The sequence below is a fragment of the Muscardinus avellanarius genome, assembly GCF_963383645.1.
Source record: "Muscardinus avellanarius genome assembly, chromosome: X".
NCBI classification, from domain to species: domain Eukaryota; kingdom Metazoa; phylum Chordata; class Mammalia; order Rodentia; family Gliridae; genus Muscardinus; species Muscardinus avellanarius.
In genome coordinates this window covers 4,082,555-4,109,949 of record NC_137792.1, presented here as the reverse complement: position 1 = coordinate 4,109,949, position 27,395 = coordinate 4,082,555, and the positions used below count along the sequence as shown (strand labels likewise).

Sequence of the window (27,395 nt, the reverse complement as noted above, 5' to 3'; positions counted from 1 at the left end):
ATAAGAAATAAGATCCAATCAAATCATTGACTCTTTTTAAGTGACATATGAAACAACAAATCTGTAAAATCTCATTGTAGTGAAATAATTTTATAAATATAGAATAATATTCAACTTATTTTATTGCACCTTTAGGAACATAAGAATGCTAGAGTTAACAAAAATTTGGAACTTCATCAAAGTAGAAAAACAGATTCAACTTTTCTGGTTTCAAAGAAAAGTTTAGTCTGTATTCTTTGAAAGATCTGGGGAAAATTCTTGGCCTAAAATTAACAGATCATATTCCCTAATTTCTGGGAATTTACATTTTGGGGTGATGATGATTGTGGTATTAGGTTTCTCAGAACATATCTGGCTCAACAAAATAGAATTCAGTTCACGTTTTTGGTAAAGCCAACATATCCACCCTATCATAAAATAATTCAAATCCTGATGATTTTGAGAGTGAAATGGATCCTATTAAGAGGAAACATAAATTTAGGACGTTAAATTTATATGGAAGAACAAAAGATCCAGCAATGCAGTTTTGAGCAACAAGAATCATGCAGGAGGCATCACAATACCTGATTTCAAAATGCTATGCAGAGCTATAACAAAAGTAGCATAGGATTGGCACAGAAGCAGACACACAGAATAGTAGAAAAGAAGAGGTAGAGACGAATCCTCACACCTTCAGCCTGTTGACTTTTGACAAAGGAGCCTAAAACCTTTTGGAGAGAAAAGCCAGCCTTTTCAACTAGTGGTGCTGGGAAAACTGGATCTCCATATGTAGAAGAATAGAATTAGACGTACATGTCTCACCCTGTACAAGGGTCAACTCCAGTTAGATCAAAGACCTAAAAATGAGACCAGAAACTTTGAAATTACTGGAAGAAAGCATAGGACCAACTAACTCTCCAATATACCTGTACTGGTAGAAACTTCTTCAGGGAATAAAAGTGAGGATCAATAAATGGGATGGCATTGAACTGAAAGGCTTCGCTCTATAGCAAAGGAAACCATTAATAACCTGAAGAGATTCTAGCTAAAATATCCTAATAGGATTCTTGCTAAAAAGAAGCCAGGGTCATCAGGCATTCTCTGGGCCAGGTAGAGGATGAAAAACAAAAACTGAGGGGTGGACCATTTTAGCTAAACCAACTTAACAGATTTCTTTTTTTAAAGTTTTTAAAAATTTTTTATTGGTGCATTGTAGTCATACATCTTCATGGGATAAAAGATGGCGGAGACGTACAGGCACACATCACCCAGCTAGCCCTTACCCGATCCACACCCCATTTTCTTCCCATTCCTCCTTCCCATGCTTGTCTTAGTGATTGTTATGTTTATTTAAGTACATCATGTGCCTTAGAGAGTTTCCCTCTGCCCCCTCCCATGTGCTTTAGAGAGTTTCCCTCTTCCCCCTCCCATCCCCTCAGTCAGGTGCCCTATTTGCTCCTCTATAGGATCTCCCTCTTCATCTAGAGTTCCTCCTGTTACCCATTTCTCCCTAGATTTCTCATATTGATTTCTTGCTAAAACTGCATTTTACAAGGAAGTGCACTGATGGGCCCAGAAGAAGAATCAGGAGATTGAGTAAAATTTGAACAAGCTAAGCATCTTTCTTATCAGTATATTCTTCTCCTCTGTACAGTTTTCTTGTGACCAGTTATTAAATTCAGTATGAGGTCTAAAGGAAAGATATAAAATTTATTGAAAGTAAAGTTCAAGTAAAAATTTCAACAGAAAGCTAAGCTCAATTTAGGAAACTTCAAGGAGAACTAGAAATGAAGACATTAAAATGATAAGAGAAATTGAGCCCGGCAACTGTCTTCCTTGAAGTATTAACCTGAATTCTACATTCTGTGCTTGTTGGCCAATGCATTTATTTTTTTCATTAATGGAACAGTCATTTAGCAAGTACCTTTATGTGCCAGTCTAATGTAGGGTATGCTGTCATGGTTTGCTAGCAATGGCTTCTGACCATCATCTTCAGGGACAAAATTCTAAGAATCCTTGGCCACTAGAAACAGGACATGTTTTAGCCGGGCGTGGTAGCGCACGCTTGTAATCCCAGTACTTGGGAAGCAGAGACGGGAAGATTATGCAGTTTCAAAGCCAGCCTCAGCTACTGAGTGAGGCTCTCAGCAACTTAGTGAGACCCTGTTTCCAAATAAAATATAAAATAGGTCTGGGAGTATAGCCCAGAGGTAGAAAGCCTCTGGATTCTACCCCTAGTATCACAAAAAAAGAAAGAAAGAAACAGGACATGTTTTCTCTGAGCCATGATCTGTTAATTTTTGTCCTGTACTTATGACCCTACTCCCAGTATATCTCATTCATAAAAAATGAAATTGCTCTATGTATCGTCTCTGAAACTCAAAGGGCTCATGACTAGGCCTTGTCTCCTCCCTGAGATGTGCTAGAATAATCTGTACCATACCACTGTTGTTCTTTGTAATATTACAACCTCTCCTGAGGCTATGCTAAAACAATAAAACTCCTGCATACTATCTCCATCTCCCACAGCTGTGATTTCTGGGTTTCTGTTTGTGAATAAGCATTTCAGAACTGTCCTGAGTTAGAGGAAATAGCATGCACAGAGTATTTCCCAAGCCCAGTTGCCAAGAATGAGCTAATTGTACTTCTCCCTTGCACACAATGAGTCTCAAAACTTTCAAATACAGACCATCCTGTAATTATACACCTTTCCACAAGAATGGTATATTTTTATTGTTGAATGTGGGTTTTTAAGGACACCAGGAGTAAAACTTAAAGTTCTGTCATCAGATTAATAAAAATACCAAACCATTCTTGTGGCTTTGTAAAATAGTGACTAAATACACCTAGAGATTAAATGTGCATTTGTTGTCAATATTTAAGAGAAATGTTAAGTGAATGGGATACAGGCTTGCTACATGGCTCTTGAAAAGTTTCTGTAAAAGGTATTGATAGTAATCTATCCTCCATAAAATAATAGGATTGTGTGTTGTTTTTAACTTAGAGGAGAAGTCTGACACTTTTTTCCAAATATAAATGTAGAAATTAAGCCGGGTGTGGTGGCGCACGCTTGTAATCCCAGCATTTGGGAGGCTGAGACCGGAGGACTGCGGGTTCGTGAACAGCCTCAGCTACTTAGTAAAGCCTGCCTCAGCTACTTAGAGAGGCCCTCTGCAACTCAGTGAGACCCGGTTTCAAAATAAATAATAATAAATAGGGCAGAGGGTGTAGCCTGGAGGTCGAATGCCCCTGGGTTCCATCCCCAGATGTGCAAAATAAATAAATAAATAAATAAATAAATAAATAAATAAATAAATGTAGAAATTACAAATATATTTGATTTCACATGTCACTTTCCAACTGATTGGTAATAGTTGTGTGCATGTTTTATTAGGAAAGTGCTGAGGTCAAGCCTAGCTTAGAGGAAAAGATTGTTATCATTGGATAATAATGTTTTCCAAGGGTACAAGAAAGGAAGTGGGGTGTTAGGTCCTGTAACTGCAATACTCACCTAATGGGAGAAGTTAACATGTAAAATATATTCTCAGAGATTATTAGAAACATATGAATCTACAATAAAAATAGCATTTAACTGGAACCAAGGGCCACACTAACACCTACCATTTTGTTTATCGTGTAGGTCAATGCATCCCGTCAAGAAGCCAAATTGACTGAGGAGTGTGATCTTCTCATCGAGATCATTCAGCAAAGACGGCAAATTATAGGAACCAAGATCAAAGAAGGGAAGGTAGGACTTTTAGGTCTTCTTTCTTTCCGTGGAGGATACACAACTTACATTTTACTTCAGTGGCTTCGGAAATGTTGTACACCTTCTTTTTCTATACTTTCCCCTGATTCATTTTTTTAAGTCTTTGTCTTGGTCCTTTTGGTGTTGCTAAAACACAGTGCCTTTTATTGAGTCGTGTGTATAAAGAAAAGAAGCTTATTTGGGTTCATGATTATGGCGGCTGAAAAGTCCAAACAGCCTGGCAGCCCATGTGGTGAGGGCTACTTGGTTACATCACAATATGAGCGAGAACGGGGTGGTATGTATCTACAAAAGAAGCCAGGCTCATAGGGAAGCGCGAGGAGAGAGAGAGGAAGAGCGATGGCAAGTGTAGGCAAGAAAGGGGAGGGGAAAAGACTGGCATAACAAAACAGTGAGAAGGAAGGCCTAGAGATTTTGGTTATTAGTAGGAAAAGGAAAGATAGGAGGTTTGAGAATAGCCTCAGTAACCTAGGGAGACCCTTAGCAACTTAGCGAAACTCTGTTTCAAAATAAAAAATAAAATAGGGCTGGGAGTGTAGCTTGAATGTAGAACTGCTTTATTCTCCAGTGCCACACAAAAAATATTCCTTGGCTCAGGACCCCATCCTAGAATCACTCTGACCTCCATTTTCTTCCTCCCTTCTTCTTTTCTGACATAGACCTTCCTGCTTCTCTTTTATAAAGACTTTGGCGATTAAATTGGAATCACTTGCCAAATGCAGGACAACCTCCCAATCTCAAGATCCCTGATATAATGATATCTGCAAAGTCCCTTTTACCATGTAAGGTAATTATTTAAGGATTCCCGAGTATAACTTTGAGAGTCTTTTCTCAATCTGTACTGACACCCCACCACACCTTCCTGGCCAGGATGCCCTCCTGTCCGTTAGAGAGCTTGAACTTCTGAGGAATGAAGGATGTCCCCCATTTTAGGCTTGGTTCTGTGTGCACTTTGAGTGCACTTGCTCCATCCCAACACATAGCTTTCATAGAAAACATAACAAAATGGAAGGGAAAAGAGACACAGTGGGACTGCAACAAGATACCCATCTCCAGGGACCAAAATCGGGCTCATTATTGAATGCCATGAATCATCTAAGGTTCGTGAAAATGGACTGGAAAAGATCACTGTCAATCTCTGCCCAGTGTCGTAGCTTTTAGCTAACAAACTTCCAATCTGGGATTCTGGAACAAGTCAGTTGTTGTGTTGGTGTCTGTAGCACACTCTTTCTGATATCCCACAAGACAGGTGCCTTTGAAACAGAGATAGGATTCCTGAGCGCTAACCCTGAGAGCCAAGAGAGGGTAACTGTAAAACCCACAAGCTAGCAGCAACTCAATCAGGAGGACAAGAGAGAAAACAATTAGACTTGACTTCTTCCCTTTCAAACTGAAACTCAAGCTCAATTCCAAAGCAAATAAAGCCATCTGAAATTTCTAAAAATGCAGCCAAGGAAATCAGCACACAACATCCTCTTACACCCGATGAAACAAGTTTTATGGGAGAATATATAAAGGCTTTAAAGAAATAGTTTTAGGATGTTCAAAGGAATAAGTGGAGAAGACTTTTGCATTAAAAGAGAAAAAATATGCAAAACCATGAAAGAAGGAAATGAAATAAGAAAAAAATAGTTGTAAAAGCAGCAAATTCACAGTTTTTAAGGCAAATATGTAGAGACCTAAGAAGAAACATACAGCAAGAGAAATTGGGAAACTGAGTTTTAGCTTCCACCTGGGGAATTCTATAAATACAAAGGAGTCTGAGTGATATTGGGGCATGACAGATGAAATTAAGTTTAGATTCAAAGATTAGGAAAGTATGTATGAAAAAATTCACATGGGACATTTCTTTAAGTTCATATACTTGGTTGGAAAAAAGGAAATTTTAAACACTGAGCACCATAGAACCCCTCCTCTAATACCACACAGTGTATCTAATTGGATGCTATCAGCAATAAAAATGATGGTTTTTATGATCATTGAGAACTTTGAATTTTACTCTTGTGTGTGTATACATATATAAATATATATATGTATACACACACACAAATATATATATATTTTTTTTGTGGGGGGGCGGGTCTGGGGATGGAATCTATGGGCATTCGCTCTCCAAGCTACACCCTCTGCCCTATATTTTATTCTTTATTTTGAAACAGGGTCTCACTGAATTGCAGAGGGCCTCACTAAATAGTTGAGGTTGTCTACAAACCACGATCCTACAGTCTCAGCCTCCCTAATGCTGGGATTACAAGCGTGCGCCACCACGCCAGGCTGTATATTTTCAAAATTAAAAATTTTGAAAATTTAGAAAAGCATCACAATGCAAGATCTATCTGTCGTAAGTAACAAGTATTTGAAGACACATTAGTAGCTTTCCACTCTTTAAAAAGGTAAATATGTTAAAAGTAAGAAATGAGCTTTCAAATAAAGTTCGAAAAAGTATAACAGAATAAGGTCAATGAAAGCACCGGAAAGAAAATAACAAAAATAAAAAATATTTAATAAGAAGGTGAAGACTTTGTCAGCAAAGAAGAGCAATTTGAAACACATATAGGTAAAAGTGAGTTTTTCTTCCATTTTACAAGGTTGTTAAAAAAAGAAAGAAAACATGTATATGTCAGAGATAATATATAGTCTCTCAAGTCTAAAATATTGTCTATCTGGCCAATCCCCAATCAAGAGGATCCATACTTATTAAAAAAATTACGTAGTGGCATGTTTGTAATCCCAGCATTCAGGAGGTGGAGACTAGAGGATGGTGGTTCGCAGACAGCCTCAGCTACTTAGTGAGGCTCTTTGCAACTCAGTGAGACCTGTTTCAAAAACAAAAGACTAAAATATTGAGCTGAGTGTATAGCTCAGAGACAGAACACCCCTGGGTTCCATCCCAGGTACCATAAAAAAAAGACCTGGGCATGGTGGCACATACTTGTAATCCCAGAATTTGGGAGGTTGAGACAGGAGGATCGTGGTTCGCAGACAGCCTCAGCTACTTAGTGAGGCTCTTTGCAACTCAGTGAGACCCTGTTTCAAAATAAAGAATAAAAAATAGGGCTGGAAGTATAGCTCAAAAAGATTATTCAAAATACACATCTGTGATCTGTGTTATGCACTTGGAATCCCAGTGCTTGAAAAGCAGGAAGTTTGCAAGTTTGAGGCCATCCTCAACTACTTAGCAAGACCTTACTTCAAAATAAAGCAGAAAGCACTGGAGGCATAGCTCAGAAGTAGAATGTCCTTGGGTTCAATTCCTAGTACTCCCAAACAAAACAAAAAGACAAATTTGTATTAACTGATAATGTGGGACCCTATAAACAAGCACAGAAGACCGTATAGATTTTTTAAAACATAGGAAAATGCGATGAATATTTTTATGCCCAAAATTTGAAATTTTAATTAAAGAAGTGCTAGAAAAAACTGAATAAACAAAAATTTAAAACAAAGGATATGTAATTAATTGAATACCTCCATCAGCTCACATCCCTCCTGCAAAGACATAAAATCAGGCCCCAATGGTTCTATAAGCTTATTTTAACAGAAGTTCAAGGAACTAATACTCTCATTCTCATACAAACTGTTTCAGAAAATAGAAAAGACATATTTTATATAGATTGTATGAAACTGGATGCAAATACAGACAGCATAAAGGGGGACAATTTTTCTTATGTGCATAATAGAAAAATATTCTGAAATATGAGATTAAATTTATCAATGTTCCTCTTAATCCATCAAAAATAGGCTTTAATCCTGGAGTACAAGTATAACTCAACTACATTTTAATAAAAAAACATATATGCCATTTCAGTAAAGGAAGGATTTCCTAAACCAAACTCTAGAAAGAGAAATCATAAAGATTGAAACATTTGACCTAGGACAAATGGTGACCATTTTATGAGTATATACATATTGGAAAAATAGGCAAACTTGCCTTTAAAGTGTGTTCAATTTGTATATGTCAATTATATCTCAGTAAAGTTGTTTATAACGTCTAAACTGCATTTCATAATGACAGTCTTCAGAAATTAAAATGAACTAGAGTGCTATGAATTAAAATGGCTAAATCACAAGGACAAGCAAATCTTGTAATGATTTGTAGACATTTAGGAGAGTTACATAAAATTTGATAAACTATTCCCAAATCCCATACATGGTTTATGCATGAGTACTGCATTGGTGCATGCTTGGGGCTAATCAGCTCTGAATTCACAAACATTTTTCCTCTGGAGAGATATGAATGAAGTTAAGAAGAGCCATCCAGGGGCTTTAGTGTCGTTAACAGTATATTACTTCCTCTTGAAAAATCTGAAGCTGATAGGATAAAAAATATTGATACTTGGTAAAGCTGGTACTGTGAACAGGATGGTTCATCATTTTTCTTTTTAAGATTCCAGAAGGCAACATTTGATGGTTGATGATGTTGGGAGGGGGAGGGCCCAGTTCTGCTTCCTTCAAAGTTATACTTGACACCCAAGCAAGGACTAGTTGACTCCAAAGCCTGAAATCCAAAGTGATCTGAGTCCCTGGCCAGGCATATTGTGTCACGTGCATGTTTCCAAGAGGAAGGGCGGGAGGGTCAACGCCCTGGAAATATGATGTGCCAGGCAGGGAGGGCATGTGTGGACCTGGGGCCCAGGGCGGCAGAGAACAGTTTAAGGGCAGACATAGGACCAGGGGCAGTGGGTTCCTCTGCCAAGCTCTTGGCAATGGGAAGGTGGAGGAAGAACCAGGCAGGACTGTGGAGACCACAAAGGTAAATTTCATCAGCCTTCCCCTTGCTTCTGTCTGTCTCTGGTACCACGATAAGGCTATTAACCTGGTGTGAACCAACTCGCCACACGCGCTGCGACTGGGGAGGTTGTTGGCAGGTGACAGCACAACACATCAGTCTATTGTTGCTTTATGCTCACAGACACTGTAAGTTCTCTGAAATAAAGACCTCCACAGCCTGAATAGCTGCACCGACCGCAAAGCCTCAAGCCATGAGACACACACACACACACACACACACACACACACACACACACACCCCGGGAAAGAGTGCTGTTCCTCTGCAGTAGTAAGGGATACGTTTCATGTTAACACACAAAGATCTGATGGCAAATTCCCAAGGATGTGAGTTTAAACACAGGGAAGTGGTGGACAAGGGAAGGCCACAGCTGGACAGAACGGGGGCTCCTTCTCTTCACTGTCTTTTATCTACTCAGAATCCCCCCCAATTTAAGAGCCTTAGCTTGAGTTAAATGATGCTGAGTCCAAGCCTCACGATCAGTTCAGAAACAGGGAGAGGACTCATTGTGTGCATATAGTTGTATTAGGGTGTGTATTTTACATGCCTACAAAAGCATATATTAAAAATCATTTCAAATGCATTTTTTGTTGGTTTTTAATTTTATTTATTTATTTTCTTAGTTTTTTTCATCTATTTTTTATTGGTACACTGTATTCATACATCATAATGATATAAAGAAAATACTTTTGTAGACATACATGCACACATCGCCCAGTTAGCCCCTGCATTTAAAAGTTTATTATTTGCCTGATTTTTAAAGAGTATGTAAGGTATGATAAACAATAAAATGACATCAATAGGCCTCTCTCTTGCTCAAAGAATATTCTATCAGCCAAAATATTTCCATGATGAAGGTAGAGTGAATTCCAAAAGATCCAATATGGCAACCTCGCTTCTTAAAGGAAAAGAGAGGAGAGTTGGCTGTAAAGATTTCCCCTGAAGCATTGAGAGAGGTACATATGTGCAATCTTATTATATGTCACTATCAAGCATTTCTTTTTCAGCATCAGTATTCATCTTGTCATATTTCTAAAAAGTATAGTCTAATGAAAGCAGTATTTTGCTCCCTGTCAGAATTTAAAATGCTCTGGTATGTAGGACAGTGTTTAGAGTGGGGCTCAACCCATGGCCCTCCTTCCTGAATCATTTATGCAGGAGTTGGTAAACTTTTGTTGGTGACTTTTTGTCATACGCTTCTGTTGCAACAGTTCACTTCTGTCCACTGTTAAGGCTTAAAAGCAGCCACAGATGACTCATAGATAAAAGAATGTGGCTGTGTGCCAATAAAACTTTATTTATACAAATAGCTTGACCCTGAATTTGGCCCACATACCACAGTTTGTGTACACCTACCTGGGGATTAAACCTAGGGTCATTCTACCTCCATGCTTCACCCTCGGGTCTTTTTATTTTTGAAACAGGGTCTCACAGAGTTGCTGCTTACTAAGTTGCTGAGGCTGTCCTAGAACCTGTGGCCCTCCTTTCTCAGCCTCCCATGTACTGGGATGACAAACACGTGCACCGTGACTGACATTTTTTAAAATGTAACCTACAGTGAGAAATACACACGATATCACAAACAGAAAAACACATTTTAGAAAATGCAACTTTCCCTTTCTACCAGGAATGTACTGCACTATTTTATTTTCTCCTCTTCCACTTGATTTTTTAAATGCTAGCCCAAACCACAGCAGTGATTCGTCTGCTGTATATTAAAAAGCATTCATTGTTTGTTAAAAATGCAAATTCCTGCTGCTCTACCAATTACAGCTCCTTGACTAGAACATTGGAGGGTGCACCAAAACACCCACAGTTTTTCTTTGAAAGAGATCCCCAGTTGATACTTTTGCACACTATGTGGGAGAAGCTGTGACCAGGTTTATCGGGTAGAATTGCGCACTGACCTCAGTGGAGATTGTGCCCCAATTTATTCTCTGTAGCACATTCTGTTCTTTTCATAGGAGGCTCTTATTTTGTCTTGTTTCAGTTTATGCACAATTTAGGGCTCCCCCCTTTTCCTCTTTTGTCTCCTTTAATTTTCAGCATCATGATCGATTGAAAAAACGATAAAAGTAGAATTCAAATATCATCACATTTCTAACCTGTGTGGTCTCTAGTAGGCATAGCCAATGGATAAATGATTGGCATAAAATCACTCCAGAGGAATACTTTGACCTTATTTTCTTTTGTTTAGAATTGGTATATGTATGCCCTTACCATCTTGTACCCCATTAAGATGTGTAACTACAATGCAATAAGAAAGAAGTAAACATCTTCCACTTTGCCATGTGATGTGAAGTATTCTTTATGTTGTGTGATTAAATATTCCATTCACTTGGTTTGTTCTAGGCACTGTAAGTTATTTTTCCTTGTGGAGTTTTTCCTTCCTCTGACAATTTCTAATGGGTGTGTTCTAATATCCTGAATTGGACTGGATGCCTGCGTTGGCTTTGCCTCTGCATGAAACCATGCCAAAAGCTAAATTCTATTCAGTGTAAAATCAGTGTCATTTTATTCAACTAATGTGCACAGCTAATCTGCTGGGGATGGTCACTGCAATTATAATGAGCTATGTCTTTTACCAAGCTCAGAATCCCATACTATTTACCCAAAGTTTTGCCATTTCAGTCTGTGACTCTTCCCATGCGGGAAATTTTCTCACCCTCTCCTGAAATCTTATGCTACCTCTCAATCCAGCACAAATTTCCTTTGTTTGTTGAAGTCCATACTTGGGAGTTGGATGTCCCTTAGAGGCCTCAAGTTCTGACATCTCTTTCCTTCCTTTTCATCCGGGGATGATAATGATGACTTAGAAAAAGAAGGAATTTCTTGGAGTTAGCAGGAATTCTGGAGGGAGCCCGAGCCAGTCTTGTCTGTAAGACAGATTAACAGGCCTCCTCCCTACCCTTACACCCAAGGCTATTTTCCATTCCGGAATTATCATAAAACCAGCCAAAACCTGTCCCCAAGTGCTTAGATGGGGGCGCTAGGCACTTGGCAAGTCCAATTAGTGGGCTAATTTTAACTTGGCTTCTGGCCAGAAGGCTTGGTCTCGCAGCACGTATCCAACAGCAGAGCCACAGTCAAGTGGGCTACCTTGGACTTATCTCGGCCTGCCTGAGAGGTTAGGGTCAATTCCTTTCGAGGGTCATTTTCAAGCAAGACAGGATCAGGAGTCAGGAATGGAGGTTGAGAAGCAAATGTGCCTTTTTATCCCAACTGGGAAATGCTTATCAAAATAGTTCTTGGTTATCAAGCAAGCACAAAGTGCCTGGAAATGACGTTCCCCGCGAGGGGAAAGGGCCCAGCTGTGCTTTTTTTGGCTTTCTCTCATCTGCTCAACAGGAAAAATATTAATCAATGGGAAAAATGCTCCCTTTTCTGTTAATTTAATACATGAGTTGTAGGTAGTGTGGGAAATGGTAATGCTTATTGCTTTTACATCGCAATTTTATTGCATGGATCACAAGGAACTTTTTTAGAAGATGGTTTTTAGTTAAGCCTCCAATTTGCACCTAGAGAGAGATTTTACTTTCTTGATGGCCCACCTGAAAGGCTGAGATAAAGTCTCAAGGCTCCCTGTGTTTCAGGAGGAATTGTGTGAAGAGCGAGAGAAGAGGTCCCGTGACTCTGTAACCTGCCAGTGGGCAACACCTTTTTTTCCCATCAATCGGGAAACAATTAGCAATTCAGTGTTTCCTCATAAAACGCATTAGTGACACTTTTCCAAGAAGTTAAAGTGCATCCAAGATGAGAGCCCCGTAACTGGGCTTTGCAGATTTCCATCTCTCTCTGTGCCTACTTTTTGATCTTTTATGGAAAGATGACTTTGCACACAACAAAGTGCTGGAAGGGAAGGGTCCAGCCCAGTCCAGCCCGGTGCCTTTCCACCAAAGCAAGCCCACCCACATAACCATGTGTCTCGCGTCTCCTTTGTGAAGGTGATGAGGCTTCGCAAACTGGCTCAGCAGATTGCAAACTGCAAACAGTGCATTGAGCGGTCAGCATCACTCATCTCCCAAGCGGAACACTCTCTGAAGGAGAATGATCATGCCCGCTTCCTGCAGACTGCTAAGAATATCACTGAGAGGTAAGTGCAGGGGCCGATGGGAAATTCTCCAGCTGTTGGCCACTTGGATCCGGGATGCAATTGGTTGGCCTTGCTCTCTCCCTGGGCTTTTGTTTTCAGTTTCAAGGCTGAGTACCAGAAATAATAGAGGCTTGAAGCTGTTTTGTTCCAGCCAAGGATGCTTCTCTTTGACACTTCCAAGCCCTTTCAGTAACAGCCTAGTATTCAAGGCCTTTGAAACAAGAGTCCACTGGTTAGAAAGAATAAAATCAACCTGCTTTGGGGGAAGAGAAAGCTTATGATAGCACAAAAAAACAGCATTTATTGTGACTGCCAGTCCTGATCTCATCTTGGTAACAAAGAATGGAATTGAAGATAAAAAACATAAAAAGAGAATCTTATGTTCCATTTGCAGTGTTCATCTGTCGTAAAAAAAAAATGCATAGGTGTCAGTCTCTGTTAGGCCCATTTTTTTACTTGGTTGAGAATATTGACCTCATCAAGAAAAGTCAAGGCTGACTCATGCGGAAGAGACAGGCCTGCCAACTTCATACTGCCTTCTTTTAACGTACTCTATTCTAGGGGAGGAAACTTAGAAACGATGTTATCTGAGAGGTCCGCTCAGCAGTCAAACTGGCAAGGATGAGTATTCTTTCAGTACTTCTACTTGATTGGCATACAAATTTCTCATCTCCACCAATGCAATCAAGCACCTACAGAAATTCCGGTGGCTCCAAGGCCTAGGTCAGGCTGGGTACAACAGATGCCAGCCATTAAATGACATCTCTGAGCAAGGCCGACTTTTCATTTATCCTAACTTTCAAAGTCAATAGTCCTCTTTGCTGAGCAATGATAGAATTTTATCATGAAAAGACCCAGAAAACATATTCATGCTGGTCTTTATCCCAGAGCAGAGGTCAGTGACTTTTTTTCTGTAAAAGATCAGAAAGTAAATATTTTTGGCTTTGCAGGTTAGAAGGATTCCATTACAGCTACTCAACCCTGCGGTGTAGCTCCAGAATAGGTAGAGATAACATGGGAACAAATGGGTATAGCCATGTGCCAATGAAACCATTTACAAAATAGGCTACAGGCACTAGTTTGCCTACCTGTGGTTTTGAGGAGGACGCCCACCATCTTACAATTTGAATTTCTTCAAAGAAAGAAAAACAAAACTAACATGTATTGAATACTTTTCGTTTGGACACTGTGATAATTCTCAAAATATCTATACATAGGCATTGATATTTCCATTTTCACTGTTCTTTAAGAGTAGTGAGTTTGGCATGGTGGCACAGCCCTATAATACCAGTACTTGGGAAGCTAGTACTGGAATACTGGAGAATCAGGTTCAAGGACAATCTCAGCAACTTAGCAAGGCCCTGTTTCAAAATGAAAATAATATAAAGAGCTGGGGGTATACACAGAGGTAGAATGCCCCTGGGTTCAGTCCCCAGTAGAAGGAAGGAAGGAAGGAAGGAGAAAGGAAGAAAATGAGAAAAATGAGTAGTGAACAGTATTCCTACAACTCTAGTCCACTATTAGCCAGCCAGCTTCACTGTGTTATTTCTTATATTGGAAAGAGATTCCTTTATCAGCCAATCAGATGCTTATCTCCACAAGAGGACATGGATCACAACTGGCTATTTTCCCTTTTATGTCCTTAAGATGCTTTCTTCCCCATTGTAAGAGAGGCCAGTTTCTTTCTTTATGACTCTTAAGTTCCAAGTATTTACTTGTTTGCACGACTGTCATCTGGACCATATCCAATTGCTGATTATTCATACTCAAGGCAAAACTTCAAATGATAGTAATTTCCATTGTCCCCAGGACATTGTAACAGATAGCATTTATACTGAGGTCAGGGTTCTCAAGTGGGGCCCAAGAGTCCATTTCTCTACTTGTGGATTGGGTTTCGTCCAGATGAAGTGACTACAATGTGCTGCATTCCTCAGCAACCCTACAAATTCAACGGAGTAGAACATGAATAAATTCTCACCCTCCAACAGTAATGCTGAAAGGAGACCTGCATTCATCGCATAGTGGGAGCACGTGTATGCATGATGTGGGCGCCCTCAGATCTGGTGGGGCATATCCGATTGGGTGTGCAGGTCCCTTGTAACAAGCCCATCTTGTCAGCAAAAAGGACAAGACTTTAATCTTTCTTTCCACAAACAATGTGCTTCCGTAGAGTTTGTATACGTAACGCCCACCAAAACCTGTTGGAAGCACGAGTCCTTTCTGCAATCTTCTCTCTTCACAATTTTTATTTCATAATCTCCTTACTTAATTCTCGAGCCTTTATCTTTCTAGTAACTGAGATGCAGTAAAAGGATACTGGGATTAGCAGACGAATTGGGTTCAAGTGCCAGCAATATCCATCCCTTTAAACTATTAAATAATTAAGTAATGTCTTTATTTATACTGGGGATTGAACCCAGGAGCATTCTACCTCTGAGCTATACTCGCAGCCCTTTTTACTTGTTTGTTTGTCTCTTAGCTATACTCCCAGCCCTCTTTTCTTTTCTCTTCTTTTCTTTTCTTTATTTTTTGATGGTACTGGGGTTCCTGGAAGCACTTCTACCTCCGGGCTACACTCCCAGACCTATTTTATATTTTTTATTTATTTGGAAACAGGGTCTCTTAAGCCAGCGTGGCTGGTTTCAAACCTGCGCGATCCTCCTGTCTCTGCCTCCCACGCGTGGGGATGACAAGCATGCACCACCACACCTGGCTTATTTTTTGTTTTATTTTTATTTTTTGCAGGTCTGGGGATGGAACCCAGGGGTATTTGACCTCTGAGATACACCCCCTGCCCTAATTTTTATTCTTTATTTTGAAACCGGGTCTCACTGAGTTGCAGAGGGCCTCACTAAGTAGCTGAGGCTGTCCCTGAACTGCGATCCTCAAGTCTCAGCCTCCCGAATGCTGGGATGACAAGCGTGAACCACCACGCCCGGCTTATTTTTTGTTTTAAAAAGGAGTTTTGCTAGGTTGCTGAGAGTCTCACTACATTGCTAAGGCTCTCCTCACACCTGCTATCTTCCTGCCTCAGCATTCCAAGTACCAGGTTAATTTTATTTTATTTTGAAACAATTCACTAAGTTACCCAGGATTTTGCTAAGTTTCTGAAGCTGTCCTCGAATTCTGATCCTCCTGTCTTAGACTCCCAAGTCCTGGGATTACAGGCATGCGGCACCACAGAGCCAAACTGCCTAGTAATTATGGTTAGCATTAGAGCTGCTCATTAGCACTTCTGAGTCTAATTTTGCTTATCTGCTCCAAGAGAGCAGGAATCGTGGCCATCTTTTTTTTCTTTTAACTATTAGGGCTCAGCACATGGCAAACTTCCTGATGTGAATGAATGAACAAATGAATGAAAGAATCTATAAGCGGGGCTGTGTATTCCTACCTGACACAACTATAAGGATAAAATGCAGTAACATGGCAGAAACATGAGCTCAGTTCCTACCGCAAGGTGAATGTAATAAATGCCAACTCCCTTCTTTCTCACTCACTGGATGAATGCAAATAGAATGTATAACACACTCTATTCTCAAGCTGCACCAATATATAGGTCTTTGGAGTGATTCCACAGGCACCTTTATAATGTTACACTCAATAAGCAAACAATTCCCTAAATCCAGGCAAAGAAAGTTGATCTACTGCTTACAACGAATCTAAAATTAAAACAACTTTTAGCAGCAAATGATCTGTCTCAGGAGGAAGGTAAAAAGAAACTCCCCTGAACAGAATCCATTTGCAGAATGCACCTAAGATATTCTCCACCTCCAAGGTGATTTCTCTGTGCCTTGCTGCCAGGGCAGTTCCGGGACCTCTCGGGCTTGTTTGAAAAAGAAAGCTGAACTGTCAACTCTGGAAAGGTGTTGCCTCGTTTTAAGAAAAAGAGCACATCTCATGCATGAGTTTGGAAGTGTAGTTAGGGTATTAATAAGTGTTATGACAGCAATAAGGTCCTAGAGTCAAGTGTGTTTGGGAATTCTTGAGCTGACCAAGGCAAAACATGCTGTCTTGCTGTGGGACTTCCCTGGGTTGTACCACGGTGATGCATTGTTTAGCAGGAGTCCTGTGAAAAGCACAGCTCCAGATAACATCCACCCTTGAGAAAACCAGCCCCATGTGTTCACTAACAACTGAATGTCATGGAGTCTAGGGACATTAGCGCAGAAATAGAAGTGATGTGCCACCCACCCTCCTAAGCATCAAGATGGGATACAAGACCCTTATTTGCTCTGATATTTTAAGAATAGCTTAACACACTCTCCCACACATGCGTGGGTATGCACACCCACACGTGTGTAATATTAAAGCAAGAAATTAAGAAAGTAGCATAGCACCCTTGGCACTCGTGGATGGTGGCAACTTATCTACAAGTCCAGGGATGGGCAACAAGCATTTGGGAAATAAAAACATGGCCTCAAATGTTGAATTTGGCAGCTTTCCCCATGTCTGTCACTCCGATTAAGAATTTGAAGTTGTAGCCAAAGATACGTATCTTTCCTTCCATCAAGGAAAAAACACGTAGGTGCTAAAAGCTGCAGTAATCTCCAAAGAGTCTTTCTGTCAGTCTTCACCTCCTAGGCTAGGCACTTTCATCTGTTTGGTTCCCACCATCAAGATGGCAGGTGCTTTTAACATGTCACTTGACAGAAATGTGTTTTATTTCATTGCTTGTTGACCACAGAACTAGGAGAAACTTGGGAGCAAAAGCCTATTTGGGGATGAGCCTAAATAAGAAGCTTCTGTCACCGAGCAGGAGCAATCCCACTGCCAGAGCGTCTGTTCAGACCCATCTAACCCATGTAGCATGCGCCCTGCGGCTGCCCTGTGAAGACGTTAGGGCCATGCAGCCACAAGTTCAGGGCTGACTTCCCATGCCTCGGTGTTCTTCTCTCCACTATACTTAGGCAAAATAATACATTGGCATTTTCACTGTCAATTTTTTTGAGAAGGGCAAATGGTACCAGAGCAGTTCTTTTAACTTTTCTGCAGGGATGCAAATAGACTGGATTCCTATCTTATCTGTATGGCCTATCTTAAGGCTCTAGAGATATTTGTTTAACACTTGTTGCAAGTATAGATTGGCTAGCAACTGCTCCCATGTCTAGCAGTCTAAATTAGCTGCCCTTAATCTTGATAGCCTAATTCTATTAGGTGCAAACCAAAAATCATCCAACTCTGCTATCTACTGTTTCTTGCCCAACCCATCAGGAGGTGAAGTTAGATTCTCCACCCTTGTTCATACATTTGTAAGGTCTGAGGTGTATCCCTCTTGTTCTGATTATGATGTTTCTGACTAACCTTCTCTCTCTTTCCCATATAACACTGAAAATCTACTAGAAATACAACCAAAGAAATTGCATTCTTAGGATTCTGAGCATTTTATAGGTACATTCTTCTCTGCTGAGGTTAAATTTCCATAACTAAAATGTACCCTTTTCAAGTGCATCATTTACTTAATGAATCTGATTATCCTGAACATTTCATACAAATGTTCCATGCTACCTGTGGCCTTTTATATCCAGCCTTTTTTTATGCACAGTGTTTTCAAGGTTCACCCATGTCATGGCATGCATAGTATTTCATTGCATAAATGTGTAATTTTTATAGCCAAGATATAGTAGCTTTGGAATATTCAAAGCTTTGAGAGCCATTAAAAGACTCAAGAGGCTGGGCGTGGTGGCGCACGCTTGTAATCCCAGCAATCGGGAGGCTGAGACCTGGAGTATCGCAGTTCGCGGACAGCCTCAGCTACTTAGTGAGGCCCTCTGCAACTCAGTGAGACCCGGTTTCAAAATAAAGAATAAAAATTAGGGCAGGGGGTGTATCTCAGAGGGCAAATGCTCCTGGGTTCCATCCCCACACCTGGAAAAATAAATAAATAAATAAATAAATAACTCAAGAGTGAGCCAGGCATGATGGCATACACCTGTCATTTTAGTACTTGGAAGACTGAGATAGAAGAATCACAGGTTGAGTCCAGCCTCTACAACTTAGTGAGATGCTATTTCAAAATAAGAACAACATAAGATAAAATAGGGCTGGGGCATGGCTTAGAGGTAGAATGCTCTAGGGTTCAATCCCCAGTACCACAAAAAAGAATACTCAAGAATGGCCATAGCCTTTGGAGTAACGGTAGACATCATCTAGATTAAACAGAAATGTGCAGACCTGAATTCCTCCTCCTGGCTGCTGCTGGCTAGCTCTGTGGCCTGTGGCCTTGTACACATGAGCATCACTGGTCTTTATTGGAAAACAAGTAACTAGATTTAGAGTTAGATCACTTCAAAGTTTTTTCCTTGCACAAAATTTCCCAGGGCCCTCACATTTATGGAACTTAACAAAATAGCAAACAATATTGCAAATCCAACATCCTTTTATATTCTCGGAAGTAGTATACTTCAGGCTGCAATTTTCTTGATTTTAAGAGAACCGTTTGCATTTTTAGCCGCTCAAAATGTTGTGCTATTAATAACTGCACTTTCCAAACCGACTTGAGAACACATAGGAAAGAGACTGCCCCATACCTTGCTTTGGAGTTCATGCATGAGAATGCTAACCAGAAGACCGAAGTGAGGAGAAACAGTACATCCACGGGCCAGTTGGGGAGAACGCTTATGAATATTTTCCATGGCATCTGCTGGGAATATGGTGGAAAAAGAGGAAAGAAAAAAGAGGGGAAAAGGAAGAAAGAAAATGAGGAGAATGAAAAAGAGCCAGACAAAACCTCTTTTTTTCATGTTTATTTTAGAGAGAGGCTAGTAATTGATTAAACTAATCCAATATCTGGAAACATTCTTTTTTAATCTTCACTTTGCCTTTTATGCAGTTGGAAATTGGGGAGCGTCCCCTTTGAAGTAGAGCAGGGGCGAGTCTGAAAAGAACGAACAGTTTCCCAGACAGATGTGTGAAGAAAGGCCCGGAGCTATGCGCTTCTCGCTAGGGTTAGATGTGACAGGGCCAGGCTGTTAAATGCACAGCGACATGAAATATGAATATTCTTTCGCCTCCACAGGGAATGTTTTTCCAATAGTAAAAAGGAAGAGGTGCGAGCCGTTCTACTGGGTTCCCCCCCAATTCCTTTGCTTTTCCTTTAACCTCCCATTTATTTGCCTTGTGTTACCGTGTAATGCCATCCACAGATTGTTCTTAAGGCTTTCATGTAAAAACAGCACTTTTAGAAGATGGTATTGCTTTTCCTTTTTTTGTTTCCATTCCTACACAATGATAGTGAAAACCATCTTGACATTTCTAATAAATTGTTTTGTTTCAATTACAGAGTTTCCATGGCAACTGCATCCTCTCAGGTCCTAATTCCTGAAATCAACCTCAATGATACATTTGACACCTTTGCCTTAGATTTTTCCCGAGAGAAGAAATTGCTAGAATGTCTGGATTACCTTACAGGTATTGCCTTTTATGTTCTCTCTAATATTGTGTACATTCAGTGATACAGTCACGTTGCCACCAAATCCATGATGCCTTAAAAACTAGAGATGTGTGCTTTTGACATAGAAATGATGTCTAATATTTCCAGAAACAACTTTTGTGCATACTTTTTTAACCTAAACTGCATAGGACAAGACTAAAGTGGGGACCTGAGAAAGAAGACTAAATTGATCGTTCAAACCATATTTATTAGCCAAACTTGGTGGCGCACACCTGTAATCCCAATACTTGGAAGACTGAGACAGGAGGTCTCAGGTTCAATGCCAGGCTCAACAAGTTAGTAAGACCCTATTTTAAAATAAAAGGATTGGAATTATAGTTCAGATGTAGAACACCCCTGGTTCAATTTCTAGTATGAAGAAAAAAAGAAAAGGAAAGAAGAGGAAGGAAGGAAGCAAGCCACCATTTCCTCACTTTCAGTGTGGGGATGCTAAAATTAATAGGTCCATCTGCCATCAAAGAGACACAAAAATTTTTGTGGGTATTTTTCATTTCGTGTTAGTAAGACATCTGACCCTCCTAGTGTGTTAACAGAGAAAAAATTGGCAGCTAACTTTCTGGATGTCCATCCTGCTCTAGCTCTTTGTATTTGCAAGCTTCTTTTAATCTTCACAATACTGTACTGAGCTAAAGCATTATAATCCTCATTTTAGAAACAACAGTGGCTGAAGGTCAGACAGCTGGGGAGTGGCAAGATTAGGATTTGGCTCAGGTTCCTACAGACACCAAAGACCTTTGCTCTTTCTAGAAAAAGACTAAATTTCGTCTTGGCAGATGTCACTGCGGCACACGTCACAAAAAAATCACATTGGAATCCAGCCTGTGTTTCAGCCCTGTGCTTGCTGGTTGGCATTAATTTTTGGTCAAGTTTCAAAAACAACAATAAAAGAAAAAAAAAACCTTTCCGCTCCTCCTGTTACTAGCAGTACATCTAAACTAGTGTGCCACTAGCCTCTGAAGCAGGAACTGAGGATGCCGGCTGGTAGGGAGGATGCGGACTGTGTAGACAACCTAATTTGTGTTAGCCAAAGCCACCGAGGCCTGGGTCTCCGGTAAAGCACTTTGTAAACAGTGGGGCACGTATGCCCCGCAATGAGGACTTGTCCCTAGCATGGTGTGGGCCTCTCCATGCTGATGCTGTGTGTGCACGTCCGTGGGAAAGTGGCCGCGGAAGGTGGAGCAGGGAACATTGTGTGGTGTTTGTTTTTCCAGTCTGTGGGTAAAAAGCACGGAATTCGATATGCAAGGAGCATTGTACCCAGATGATCGGAGCTTTCTTTTTTCCTTGTGAGGACATAGGTGCTGTTTTTAGCCTTTCTGCATTTGCGAGGAAGGCGAGTCAGTCCACAAACTTTTCATCTTATGTAATTCTCTCTTTCACACACATCACTCCATGGAAGGAAGAAAGAAATCGATTCCCAAGCATTTTCAGGAAGAAACCAAACTGGGTTTAAATTATTTATGAATACAATGCTCCTTTTAAAGCTGTTGTTGTTGTTGTTGTTGTTGTTGTTGTTGTTGTTGTTTTATACTTTTGCTGGTGCACTGTAACTATGCATCATAGTCGGGTTCAAGGTGACACAAGTGTACAGGAACACAGCCCGTGATGTAATTCCCTCCACATCTCACCCCACTCCTCTCTCTGTACATGTTAGTGAGATTAGTAGTGACACCTTCATATATGGACACAGTTTTATTTAGACTAGCCTCCTTTTTCCCTCCCCATTTCCCTCCCCCACCCCTTCCACTATTCTATTGGTCTCTCCCCTCATTTATCAGAGGTGCCTTTTCTTTCCTCTTTTCTCTCTAGCTTCCAAATAGGAGAAAAAAATACAACCGTTGACTTTTGAGGATTGGCTAATCTCACTAAGCCTCATGTTCTCTACTCCCATTTATTTTCTCGCAAGCAACATAATTTTGTCCTTTATGTCTGAGTAAAACCCCATTGTATGTATATACCATGTTTATTCTATCCATTCATCTATTGATGGACACCTGGGTTGGGTCCATAAATTGTCTACTGTAAATTGTATTGCTATAAACATGAGTATGCGTGTATCACAAAGTATTCTGATTTTCATTCAAATATATGCAAAATGTTTAACATCACTGGCAAGCAAGGAAATGCAAATCAAAATGACACTGAGCTTCTATCTAACTCCAGTTAAAATGACAGTCATGGAGAATACAACAATAACACATGCTAGTGAGGATATGGGGAAAAAACAACTCTCATGCACTGCTGGTGGGAATGTAAATTAGTACAACCACTATGGAGACCAGTATAGAGGTCTCTCACAAGACTAGGAAAGGAAGCACCAGTATCACCCAGCCATACCACTCCTTAGAATCTTTTTAACCTTTTTTTTGTAGTACTGGGGATGGAGCCCAGGGGCATTCTATCTCCAAGCACTATACCCCCAGTGCTATTTTTTATTCTTTATTTTGAAACCGGGTCTCACTGAGTTGCAAAGGGCCTCACTAAGTAGCTGAGACTTCCCGCGAACTGTGATCCTCTTGGCTCAGCCTTCCAAATGCTGGGGTTACAAGTGTGCGCCACCACGCCCAACTCTTTTTAACCTTTCAATTCTGAAAATTATCTAAGTTAACACCATCCAGTAGAACAATGGCAGAAATTATTTGTATCGATACTATCCAATATATTAGCCACTAGACAATTTGAAATATGGCTGTGAGTTTTAATATATTTTAATGTTAATTAAATGTAATTAAATTTAGATAGCCATGTGTATCTGGTAGCTACTTCAGGGGACAATGCAGGCCTAGACTTGCTTTGCTTAATGGTTCAGGTCCATGATAAAAAAGAGAACACTCTCACACAAACAAAAGTGTAAGACAATTTAATAGAGAAAATAATTAAGACACAAGATACCTCACTTCAATATACAACAGCAATCCAGGCCACAGAAGCATGCAAAACCACAAAAGAAAGCTCTGTACATCAATATACAAGGGAGAACCTCATGTCAACAGTTGACTGGGAGGCTCTGTCAGCCGCCACTCTAAACTTCTGGTTAGAAAAGATTGGTGCTAGGCAGTACCTCCACCCCACAGGTGAGACCTCAGAGAGGTGCCTTGGCTCTCATAAAGACAGCTGCCTGAACTCTGTGTGAACTAACTGAGGCCAGCCTTGTGGTAGTGGCTCAAGGTGGCCAGCCTTTGGATAGTGGCCCAGTGTCCCATCAAGCCAACTTTTCTCTGGTGTTTTGGTCTCCTAAGATCTAGTGAATGGTGTATTAGGTCAGAAAAATAAGGGAATATATCAAGGTAGCAAAGAAAGTAAGCCGTCTATGTGGTAGCAAGACAGCGTAATGACCTCTCCAACCCTAAAACAAGTGGAGAAAAATAAGGTTAAAAGTCTAAGGGAAGAAAGAGGGAAGTTAAAGGGGGCACTCACATCATGTGCCCTACAATGTTCTCTGGCTGAGCTCTTTTCATTTTAATGAAGTAACTAATTTTGGTGGAGAATTGAATTCAGGGGCATTCTACTTAGGAGCTATGCCCAGATCCCAATTTTTAAATTTTTTTTTTAATCTGGAAACAGCATCTTGCTAGGTTGTTGAGGACCTCACTACATTGCTGAGGCTGGCTTGCAACCAGCGATCTTCCTGTCTCAGTCTCACATGTACTACGATTCCAGGTGTGTGTCACCACACCCAGAGTGGCTGAGCTCTTTTTAACCATGGATTTCTATTTTAAAAAACACTCTTGCCAGGCGTGGTGGCGCACGCTTGTAATCCCCGCGCTTGGGAGGCAGAGACAGGAGGATCGCGCAGGTTCGAAGCCAGCTGCGCGCGCTGGCTTAGGAGACCCTGTTTCCAAATAAAAATGTAAAACTAGGTCTGGGAGTGTAGCCCAGAGGTAGAAGGGCTTCCAGGAACCCCAGTACCACCAAAAAAAAAAAAACAACACTCTTTTTCACTGGGCCCAGTGGCACTCACCTATAATTCCAGTACTTGGGAGTTTGACACACGTTCAAGGCCAATCTTGGCAACCTAGTCAACACCCTAAGAAATTTATTGAGACTCTGTTTCAAAATAAAAAGTAAAAAGGGCTGGAAGAGTAACTCAAAATACCCCTGGGTTCAATCCCCAGTGCCAAAAACACAAAGTACAAACAAAACACATGTTTTGACTCATAGCATTAAGAATAAGCTTGTTTGCAAGCAACAGAAAATCCAAATGGTTGTGATTAAAACCCATCAAGAACTGGATTTGATGGTGCATGCCTGTCATCCCAGTACTTGGGAGGCTGAGACAGGAGGATCACAGGTTCGCAGCCAGCCATAGCAACTTAGCGAGGTTCTCAGCAATTTAGCAAGACTTTGTTTAAAAATAAAAGTTAAATAGGGCTGGGAGAGTAGCTCATCAGTAGACAGCCCCTGGTTTCAGTCTCTAGTAGCCCATGTGCACACATGCGCGCGCACGCACACACACACACACACACACACACACATTATGAAATGTTTTATCACAAAAACATAACAGCATTATACTCCAGTTCTAAGGGGAAAATGGGGACTGAGGAGGAATGGTGGACCCTAAGCCTTGCCAGCCAAGTTTGTCTTTGTTTATCTCAAAAGACCCACCTAGCACACTTCCACTATGTCTCCTGGGCCAGATCCATATCCCAAAGTCATTCTCAAGGTCAAAGAAGACTAGAAATTCAATTTTTGCCTGAGTGCATGGGCATATTGTCCCAAATTAGCATTTCATGGACAAGAATTGTGCCTTCGTTTCCTAATAATTGTTTAATAATATTTCAATAGTGTATGTCCATTTTCTTTTCTATAAGGATGGGAAAGTATTGATTACATGGGGAAACTGTGAAAGCAGGATTCATTGACTTGTAACACGTACACCATAGATCATCTCAATGGCTGTTTATGCCAAACTAAAGACCATATGGGGTACCTGCTCTTAGGCCTCCTGAGCTGTCAAGCCCAAATACAAATTCAGTGCATTTCTAGACATAACATCAATCTTGGCCATAACATACAATGCTTGGCTGATACTGCCAAGTCCAAATAGTTTATCAGACATTTATAAGCAGGAAATGAAGTGTTTGTGGATATGAGCCCACCATTCCTGGCCTGGTGTTTGCGAAGAAGGCAAGAAAATCACAGCTCTGGTACTGATTCTGCAAGTATTGAAATTGGCAGTGTGCTGCTGTCCTCATTTACAGTAAATTGGGTATTGACTTTGCAGGACAAACCCATTGGGTTTACAATCAAAACAGGGTTCGCTTGCTTGGCTGTGAAAACAAGATTTCCCCCCCATGACATGCCTCTAAGTGGCACATCAAGTTAATAACCCGTAGAGGTGACATTTCCTTCCTGATTGCAGCTACTACCATGTGTCTCGCAGCTACTTGCCTAGTTTGAACTTAACATTTGCTTTATATTTAATCGTATACTGCAATGCAGAAAGAACAAAGTCTTTTTTCCAGTGGTCGATGGAGAAATAACTCAATGAAGTATTTAAATTAGGAGAGAAGCAGTATTTCTTCAGTGATCCATACAAGAGTGACCCCACACCAACGGGACCACACAGACAATAATAAGCACATTTTACGATGCAGCTGGACCTCCGTGGGATATAGCTCCTGATCGGTGTCCAAGTCACACCGCATGATACAAAATTTCTCATGCGGATACTTCAGGAGACAGGTGTCCAAATATTCAGAAAGAATGCTTCTGGGTTATGAGAGCCCTCCTATCTTATTGCATAACACTATATTGTCTATATAATTCAAGATCCCACAGGCAAAGCCAAGCTAATTGACTTTATGTACCAGATTTGCTTCTCATGATATTTTTATTGGATACATTTTCAGGCAACAAAGGGAGGACTACTAAAAGAGTTTTAAAATGACCTTTTCCAGCTTGGTGTGGTGGCACACACCTGTTAATTCCAGGACTTAGAAGGCTGAGACAGGAGGATCACAGGTTTGAAGACAACCTCGGCAACTTAGTGAGGCTCTCAGCAACTTAGGGAGATTCTTTTTCAAAATAAAAAATAAAAAGGTGCCAGGCATGGTGGTACATACCTGTAATCCCTATACTTAGGAGACTGAGACAGAAAGATCACAGATTCAAGGCCAGTCTCAGCATTATAATGAGACTTTCAGAAACCTTGTGAGACCCTGTTTCAAAACAAAAACATATCAAGGGCTGGGGGTGTAGCTCAGAAGTACCACAAAAATAAAATAAAAAGGGCTGGAGTAGGATCTTGGATGTAGAATCGCTGTGCGTTCAATCCCCGGAACAATAATCTCTATAAACTCCTCTCCCCATTTGGCTTTGTTTAGGACTCATCAATTCTAATCAGAAATTAGAGCCGGACAAAACTGTACCATAGTGTAAGTAAGCATTGCTCCTAATGTGTAAAAAGCAAACACATTTATTTCTCCTTTGGAAGTTAGGTTCTGGTATATGGAAGAGAAGAAAGAAAGACCCTGGATCAATTCTCTTAATTAGAGGCCAGCAAACTTTGACTGCAAATGTCCAGATGGTAGACATGTCAGGCTTTGCAGCCACATGGTCGTAACTACTCAACTTCGCAGTTGTGCGAAAGTAGGCATAGACAATACATAATCAAATGAGTCTGGCTGTGTTCCAATAAAACTTTATTTACAAAAACAGGCAGTGGGCCAAATTTGGCCTACAGCCATAGTTTGCCAACTCCTATTCTAAAATGTTATTGCCAATCTAAAACACTCATGGCCTATTCTTTTTCTTGCTCACATACTCTTCTCATAAAACCAGTTTCTGAAATCCATCCAGTGGAAGTCATTTAAAAAATCATTCTTTGTGTTGGATTTAGACTTCTCTGCTCCAGAATGTGTCAAAGAAATAAAACAGCAGCCTTCCCCAGTGATAAAATCGCCCAAATTCCAAGGAATCAGGGTTTTTTTTTAAGAAAAGAAAAATATATTTCTTAGACAGGATTGATTGTTCTTCCTGGTTTTCTGCATTTGAAGTATTACCTACAAATTGAGATATAGGAAGGAAATGAAGCTGCCCTTGAAATTTTTAACAAGACAACAAAGTATCTAATGAAAGAAACTGTTCAAACAATCATTTGGCTGATTTGTTATGGGATACCAAATGTCAGTATTTTTCCACTCAGGCACCTACATGTAAAAATATCTGGCACCATGTAGATCAGTGGTTGCCAAAGTTTGGGTCACAGGCCCAATCTAGACCCTGCTTGTTTTTGTAAATAAAGTTTTATTGGCACATGGTCATGCCTATCTGGGAACAAATTGTTTATAGCTGCTTTCATTCCACAGCA

General features: G+C 40.5%; 1 protein-coding gene across 4 annotated transcripts in view; it reads left to right on the top strand.

Moving 5' to 3' along the window:
• Nucleotides 1–27,395, top strand: part of MID1 (midline 1) — a gene marked incomplete at both ends in the record, with an annotated part of 123,072 nt that overhangs the window by 71,557 nt on the left and 24,120 nt on the right. For 3 of the 4 annotated variants that reach the window (XM_080718356.1, XM_080718354.1, XM_080718353.1), the window contains 3 exons: nucleotides 3,620–3,727; nucleotides 12,482–12,630; nucleotides 19,910–20,037. In XM_080718356.1, the coding sequence (XP_080574482.1) occupies nucleotides 3,620–3,727; nucleotides 12,482–12,630; nucleotides 19,910–20,037 (385 nt within the window). The remainder of the gene's footprint in view (nucleotides 1–3,619; nucleotides 3,728–12,481; nucleotides 12,631–19,909; nucleotides 20,038–27,395) is intronic. The other variant, XM_080718355.1, reaches the window with a different exon arrangement.